Below are 8,238 nucleotides of genomic sequence, written 5' to 3'. Positions count from 1 at the left end.
TCAAGCTCGGGAGGGACCCCGTCGGAGCTCGAAGATCTAGGGTTGACTTGAGGTCGGCAAGCCACTCAAGACGCCCTTGAACGCCGTAGAGACGAACAAAGAACAGCAAAGGAGTTTCAAAAGATTAGGATTTGAGTAAAGAGTAAAAGAAATTATATTGATTCGATTGTGGTTAGAAAACTCTCAATCGGCCGTAGCCTTCATATTTATAGGCCGGGGAGGACGTACCACTTCAAAATCGGGTTACAATAGGACTCTTAATATGAAATCCTAACCCTACTCGAATTAAAGGCCCAGACTGGTCAGACCGATCGGCCCAACCGGTCAGACCGGTCGGTCTCGGTTATTGCCAATTTTGGCCTTCAACACCCAGGAATGTAGTTTTGCAGGGAAAGGATCTTTTACTACTTGGCTGTAGGTGCTCGACTACTATCCTCTCATTCCCCCGATTGAATTGTTATGTTCAGAGATTCTGATTCAGACTGAACTGAACAACATATGCAGATTTCTGGATCGAATTCGATGCGTTCAGCACATCTTTCAGAGGTTAAATCTGTTTCTTTTCGAAGTTACAAACCTATTCCTGGCGTACTAAAACAAACAGAACAGCTTTCTTCTCCCAGCTAGGATGCATTCTGAATCTGAAGAATCATTTAATTAAGCATTCGATACTTTAGGTTTGTGCAGACCATGATGCCCTGAATGTATATATACAGCATCTTCGGTGGATCGTGGATGGATATGTACACGCGTACACCAGATTCCACACACACCTAATCGTCCCCGTCCCCTGGCAGACTTTTGCTACCTTTCTTCAGGCGACGATGCCATCAGGCCTACGGGAACCAGAATCAAATGGTCCATCACCCCGAACTAGCACTACGTGCAGCTCCCCACCACCGCGATCTCGTCTTTGAGCGTCTTCCTCTTGCCCTCGTGCTTGCTCCCGGCCTTCCCAGGCTTTTTCAGCGTCTGCAATGCAGCAGCGCATCAGCGACTTCACGTAAATCACAAGTTATTCAGTGAGAGTCCGGCAATGTTCAGAAGCTCCGCTCGAGCAACATTAGATGTGTGGGAGACAAACGGAGGAACAAGGTCCTAGAGACACCGACCTTCTTCAGCAGCATGTCCGTCTGCCGCTCCATCTCCCGTATCTGCTCCACGGTCATGCCGTACCACTCGTCGATCCACGCGAAGCACAGCCGGTGGCACGCCAAGAACAGCGCCCTCTCTCCCTGCATGGACGAAGCACGCTGCATTATTAGCTCTGGACTTCTGAATCCAGAAGAAGTAAAAAGGCTCTGAACTTATGCACATTCAGAGCGTACCGCAATGATGCAGTCTTCGAGCCGTTCGCCGAAGCCCCAGATTGGGGCATCCATGGTCACCAGCTTGTATGTGGTCATGACTGGACGACATGAATCCTGCAGCAAACATCATGCATAATGTGATTTCTGATTTGTCTCTTGTCGATGGCACCACTAGCTTCTGAACATACTAGTTGAGGAAAAGTCTGTATAAGGGCATACCATCCATCCCTTCTGAAGAGGGCCTCGCTCTGTTCTTTGAGACTTGAAGGCTGTCAGGTCGACATTTGGAGCACTGATCACCTTGCTCCAGTAATCTCGGGATATAGATGCTATGTCGATGATCTCAACTTCTCTTGCAGCTAACTGCTCGCTGTTCAGATTATGCGCCTGATGTATAGTAGTGCTCTCTTATTAGTATATCCTGGTATTCTTACTTTGTCTGAAAGACTGATTTTGAAGCATTATTATGAATGATTTCAGTGTACTAACATTTTCGGAACAACCGTTGTCGGGTCTGCTTATGGTGTCGATGGTCAATGAGCATTTGCTGAAAAGTGGGCACTGGCGACAAATGATGAAGACAACCAAGTTAGTTCTGAAGTATTCAGCTATCAATGTAATGTCAAAGGTTTGAGGAACACTTCCGAATACCTTGATCACTAGCGAGCGTCAGAGATGATGGAGTTCACAGCATACATCAAAGCACAGTAGAACAAGTTTAGCGTACATTCTCATGGACTGAACATTACATTGCTTTGCTTTAAACTGACCATTGCTAACCTGTTCTGCTCTTTGGAAACGCACACCAAGAATCCTCGTGCACCGTGAGAGCAGTGGCAGGAGCAAAGCCCTTCATCCAGGATGGAATTTTGCTGCACATATTTTAGTTGTAACTGTTGAACAAGAAGCTATGTTGAACAGGCCAAAATTATGATCCTAGCTTTTTTCCAGACATCTGGCTATTCAGTTATGCCTGCCAAGGAAGGCAATCTTACAATGTTCATAGAAACTTAAGAGTAGTACATAAAATAAGTAATTCATAAATCTATAAATAAAGCCTTAAAAATCATGTTTGTGAATAAAAAAACTTTGCTAACCCTAACATACGAATGTACCCTGACATACGAATGTCACCGAGTATACCTAGAGTAACAAGTAGAAGTAGATGATAAAATTAAAATAAATACAAACCTCTGCAGATGATAGACTTTTGAGGTGAGTTGGCCCTTGCCAAGCTTCTCATCCTCAAATGGGACCTGCTGCAGTACTTCTACACCCTCCTTGCTGTTTGTGTTTTCCTGCTCCATCTTCATGATGGTGTAGCTGAGGCCTATTTCATACTGTAACACAAGAATCGAGCTCGGTCAGTTCATAATTCAACGCAGGAATGCCGAAGCTTCATTTTTCTGCTTCTTTTGGCATCATACCTCTTCCATGGACATAGGCATGACGATCCGACTTTGCACAAGATTGAAGTTAAGGTGTACCCATATTCATAAGAAAACACAAACATTTTTTTTTGAAACGATACAGAAAACACAAAATGGGCAGAAAGCATTGTCAACAAAAGAATTTAGGGAGGATACAATTCCTTGATCTGAACCATGGCAGAAGTAATATCAAGATAAGCAAGTTCGATGGCTTCCTGAACTGCTGGTGAGAAGGAGGGGGAGGAAGAGTGTTTTCCTGTTTTTCGCGTTGTTATGTTCTTTGGTGGTTGAAGAAGGCAATGGGCATAGCCAAGGAGCAATTCTTAATCCTTATAAACTTCTTACGTAAATACCCTCTTATAGATGTGAAATCCCATTCTACCTGCGTTGAACAATCTGCACACAAGTTCAGACTTCAGAATAGGCAAAAACGGATTTACATATCCTTGAAGTGCTAAACTGAAGTTCCAGGAGGACAGACTTGCAAAGAACCCTAGAAATGGGCAGGTCTACATCGAAACGAGCTGTGCGGTGGGAAGCATACGAACGTCACCGATTGCCTTTGTGTAACGTATCTTGCAGCTGAAGGAAAAGGGAAGATGCCGGCATCCGCTCGGCCGCGACCGCCCAGACGATGGTGCCCACCCCTTTTCCGTTCTTGCGCCAGGGGGAAAACACTTGGCCAGGAAGAATTTATGCCTTGAAAAGGCATAGTTCTACTTCTATCAACCAACGATCGTCGCGGTTGATTGCCTGATCCAGTGATCGAAGTTTCTCTGCAACAAGGCTTGTCACATCACCTAACAGGCTTCAACTCTTGGGCTCTTGACTTCTGAAATAGGAAAAAAGTAATCGTGAGCTACGACCTGTTGATATCGGATAGTACTCTCTAGTTTTTTTTATGTCTACAGAAAAATTTCAGTTTGATCCAATTATATTTAGATGTTCCTTAGATATTTATCCAACATGAATTTCTCAAAGGAGAGTTTCATATGCAATTTTTATTTATTGGGGAAAAGGAGTAAGGTATATCTGATCGCATGATCCCCAAAACTAATGCTTTACTGAACAAGAATTGTTCTGTATTATGCCCGGGAAGCTTCCCGATCGAACAATCTGCAGATAATGGAAGAACTTTTGATTACGTGCAAGTTCGAATAAGTGGACTTGGTCGGCAAAAGGTAGCACCGACACTAAGCTCATACTAAATATTTAAATGTTAGGTGCATAAGCACCAACAAAATAGCCTGAATTGCTAATAATGCCATCCAAATGTTTGCCCCTCCTAAATCGTCCGTTTTTTTTTTTTGATAATTTAAGAACAAGGTTTTAGTCCCACAAAACCTGCAGTGCAATTTCAGCTACGTGCCACAAGATTCAGAAGTTTAAAAGACCCTCTGGAATTGGGGAGAGAGTGCCTATCCGGTTTCAGAGTAGATGCTGCCGGACACCCTTTGTTCCTAACAAGGTGCCATGGACGGAAGATCCTAGCGGATATTCCATATATACCAGTGGATGGTCCTTGTATCATTTTGCGTCCTTCTTCCGCCATCAAGTAATCGTGGCTTGGGGATAACTTATTGGCTTTCTTCCTTCCTCTCATTTTTTAATACATGCATTTATTTTACGGTTTACCCTCTTTTCCTCCTTTTGTTTTCCTTATCACTATTTTCAGTCTGAACTTTTAATTAAAATCAGTATGATACGGTAGGAGCCTTTTCTTCTGTCACCGGTAGGAGCCTTTTCTTCTGTCACCATCACGCAGTTTTTTTTAGGGGGGTAACTAACAAAATTCAAGTTATTTTTGAGAAGGAAATGGCAAAATCTATTTGATTTGGTTACAAAGCAAAACAAACCTGGCCCCCAAAACAATGAAAGAGATGGAGAAAATCGGGCCTCGGGCTTTCTTGGGCCCAAAGCAGATCTATGGCCCATAGGCCTACATACGCTATTGGGATAATTGCATAGCTGCCCTTGTTTTGAGATGTAATTGCACGTTTGTCCTTGTTTTTTTAACTTTGCATGTTTGCCCCTGGTTTTCAAAATTGAAGCCACCATTTGCCCCTGTTTGTCAACACCGTGAGCTGGACCTCAATAATTGTTCCAAAAAAATTTCACAAAAAAGAAAAAAAAGAGGAAAAGACTATACTACCCCTTATCCCAAACACATTACTCCCCTCGCCGAGCGGCTCGCCTACGCACGAGTCCCCGCCCGCCTGCCGCCACGCCGGTCTCCGCCCGCCTCCGCCGCACGGGCCCGAGCCGCCGCGCGCGCTCCCTGCCCGCCTCCGCCGCGCCGTTCGCCACCACCAGCACGACGCCGCTCGGCGAGGCGGAGGCCACCGCCGCGCCCCCACGCCATTAATGCGGCCGAGCTCACCGGCCGGCCACCACTACCGCGCCCCCTCCTCCCACCTCGCCCCGGCCTATAAATAGGCCTCCACCGCACCTCCGCCCGCCTCCACCACACCTCCGCCCCTCCACGAGCTCGCCCACTGCCGCCAGCGCCCCTGCTCAGCCCCGCAGCGCCGCCGCCACGCCCGCCAGTGCCAGCCGCCGCTCGCTGCCGTGGCCAGGCCACCTCGCTGCCTCTCCGCCTGAGGTGAGGGCAATGGTAGAACCCCCTCCACCTCCTCAAACTCGTCCGCCGCCGCTAGCCCCGTCCCCAACCTTGCAGCGCCGCCACCATGGCCGCCGCCGCTCACCTCCGCCCGCCGCCATCGCACAAACACCTACAGGCCGCCTCCACCCAAATTAAGGGAGGGGGTCGATTCGCCGTGGCCCCTATCCATTTCCTTCTAGCCCCGGCCGCCGCCGCGCCCTGGGCCGCCGGCGAGGGCCGCCGCCGGGCGCCCTGCCCTCCTCCTCTGTTGCACGGGAGAGAGGAGGAAGAAGGGCAAAATTGCCCAATGCCCCCTGCTCTTTCCTTCTTTTATTTAAACCCCCCCCCCCTCTCCTTCACGGAACAATGTTGATGGCATTTTTGTCTTTTCAGTTTGCACTTAACTCCGTTAACTCTCCTTCACAGAACAAGGGCAAGTGGAACCTTCAGATTCAAAAAACAAGGGCAAACATGTAAAGTTAAAAAAATAGGGGCAAATGTGCAATTACAGCTCAAAACAAGGGCAGTATTGCAATAGACCCTACGCTATTAGGCATGGAGCCCATGGAAATCTTCTGAGCTCATTTAATGCACAGCGACACCTGCGTATACAAATTTGGCACATGGTGAAACGAAAACCAATCAATTTTCAAAAAAATTTCTCGCTTTCGATAAATCACATACTGTTTAGCAAATGACAGTGCACCAGGTGTGAATGCACACGCGTGACGCGACTTCTTCCCTCCCGACGAAGAAGAGAACCGCGCAGCAAAAATACAAGGGATACCGTTCCCTCACCACCACACCATCAGTCCATCACGACTAAGTTTCCAGCAGATCAATCGATCGGGAGCAGCTCGTCTCGACATTTTAGCTAGGCTCCCTTTGGACATTATGCGAGTCCATCCAAACGACTTGGTTGGATCGATGCGCCGCGATTCCACGGTGGTTGCAGCACGCCGGAAAACCTACTAGCTAGTTCCTCTCTCTCCTAGGTTGCAGAAACCCTAACGAAGATTACAGGGTGGTAGTAATTCTAGGAAAGCGATGATTAAAGAAAGACAGCACGCTTAGTTAATCGCACGCAGAGACTGATGCTGTTCAGCGATTCGCTGGAACAGGGTACTTCGCCGACGACGATGACCGCGCGGCAGAGACTCGGACGACGTCCCGTCTAGCCAGCTCACATCTCATGGTTGGCATGCGAGAGACCTGATTGGAAACCGTTAAAAGACAGCCGGCTGGCCGGCCGCCTGCCTGCCTGTCAGTCCAAACTGTGTCCAAGTACGTTTTGGAGATAGAGTTAGGCGGCCTTCTTTTGGTGTCGTCTGCGATTCCGAGTGACCGACCCATTGGGTCGTCATGCATGCGTAGCTCCAGCCCCTGCTCTAGCTCTACTGCTGCGCGTGTGCTCAGTGCGTCTGCTTCTGCGTACACCTGTATGGACTCTCTGGAGGCGATGGGTGCGGGGCATGCATGTTCCACGCATAGCAACACTAACATGCGGGCATTGTCCACGAAAATCTAGCTATCACAGTAACAGATCGAGCAGCTTGTAGAGTCGTATACATGCATGCTAAATGAGGCCGTCGATCTGATGCGTCATGCGTGTATACTACTCCCTTCATTCCAAATTACAGGTCTTTTGACTTTTTGACCTCAAGTTTGACTACTTATATTTGTATTAAAAAATTTATGCAAAATATCACTTCTTTTGTTGTGGCTTTATCAATACAAGTTTGAAAAGAATGATTTAAATTTGATTATGTTTACACTATTTTTTTAAAATAAGACAGGTGGTCAAATTTGAAGTTAAAAAAGTCAAACGAATTATAATTTGAAACATAGAGAGTACTAGCTATATTAGTCTGTGTTTAGCTTGCTAATTTTGCAATGTTCTTCAGGTTGCCAACGACTCTAGCTGTCTTTTGATTTGCAAGACGAGTGATCATGCAGGCCGATTGAGCATCAGTAGTAGACGTAGTCAAGTGCATAACTGCATGGTGGAGCTCGCGTATCCGCACATGACCGTTCGTTCGAGGTCCATTCAGCCGGCGATCGCCTAAAATCAGTTCGTCTAGCAATAGCGCAAAATTGGCGATGACCTTCTAGTAGTGATAAAACACACAGCTGCTACCCACTAGCAAAGTCAGCTCATACCGCCACACGTAACTTCATCGCCTCCCCCTCATGGGATGGGAGCACTTCTCTCTGTAAGAGTACGCTTGTTTGTATGATCGTAACAAAACTTTTTTTTTTGCTTTATTTCTTCAACATCATCGGCGTATCATGGGTATCGCTACTACAGATCGGGCCATTTGTCCCGGTTCCAAAGGGCTATTTGTCCCGGTTTTGGAACCGGGATTCGGCTGCCGGGACAAAGCCCCCGGGTGGTAGAACCGGGACAAAATGTCCCTCGCGCTAAAAAATCTTTGCGCCCTGCGAGATTCGAACCCAAGACCTATTGCCTAGCGCATGGGCTTCCTTGTCAACTCACCTAAGTAGTACATGTGACTCAGTAAAGAATAACTCCCTTTTGAACTATCACGTGGAGAGGCCTTTTGTCCGGGTTGGTAACACCAATCGGGACAAAAGAGTCCTTTTGTTCGGGTTGGTGCCACCAACCGGGATAAAAGGGTCACCCTTTTGTCCGGTTTGGTGTTACCAACCGAAATAAAAGGGTTGGGCATTTTGTCCCGGGTGGAGCCACCAACCGGGACAAAAGGGGGACCTTTTGTCCGGGTTAGTACCTCCAACCGGGACAAAAGGTCCCTGTCCCCCCCTCCCCCCTGCTGGCCTGTCTAGCCTTTGGACCCGGGACAAAAGCCACATATTGTCCCGGACCTAAAGGCAACCGGAACAAATGGCTTGGAACAAAGGCCTATTCTGTAGTAGT

General features: G+C 47.5%; 1 protein-coding gene across 2 annotated transcripts; it reads right to left on the bottom strand.

Annotated features, from left to right (window-relative positions):
* Positions 1–624: 624 nt before the first annotated feature.
* On the bottom strand, positions 625–3,145 carry LOC120652743 (phosphatidylinositol transfer protein 2-like). 2 transcript variants are annotated; one of them, XM_039930654.1, is made up of 10 exons: positions 2,897–3,145; positions 2,738–2,797; positions 2,502–2,650; positions 2,091–2,182; positions 1,962–1,969; positions 1,800–1,871; positions 1,530–1,697; positions 1,329–1,424; positions 1,113–1,235; positions 625–972 (listed from the first exon to the last, which is right to left on the bottom strand). In XM_039930654.1, exons 2-10 carry the CDS (start codon positions 2,756–2,758, stop codon positions 880–882), a joined length of 822 nt encoding a protein of 273 aa, XP_039786588.1. In that variant the 5' UTR covers positions 2,759–2,797; positions 2,897–3,145; the 3' UTR covers positions 625–879. The 2 variants fall into 2 exon arrangements, with proteins under 2 accessions (XP_039786588.1, XP_039786587.1); XM_039930653.1 differs by having other exon boundaries at positions 2,738–2,768; positions 2,897–3,139.
* Positions 3,146–8,238: the final 5,093 nt, after the last annotated feature.

Source organism: Panicum virgatum, chromosome 9K, assembly GCF_016808335.1.
Source record: "Panicum virgatum strain AP13 chromosome 9K, P.virgatum_v5, whole genome shotgun sequence".
In the NCBI taxonomy this organism is placed as follows: Eukaryota; Viridiplantae; Streptophyta; class Magnoliopsida; order Poales; family Poaceae; genus Panicum; species Panicum virgatum.
This window is presented reverse-complemented; position numbering and strand designations above follow the sequence as displayed.

Bases quoted from the DNA above. Each gene is read 5' to 3' on its own strand.
- LOC120652743 (XM_039930653.1), bottom strand. From the start codon at position 2,916: ATGGTTCAGATCAAGGAATT. The intron at 2,651-2,737 runs GTATGATGCCAA...CTTGTGTTACAG, and splicing joins TGCCTATGTCCATGGAAGAG to TATGAAATAGGCCTCAGCTA. The intron at 1,425-1,529 runs GTATGCCCTTAT...TGTTTGCTGCAG, and splicing joins CTCTTCAGAAGGGATGGATG to GATTCATGTCGTCCAGTCAT.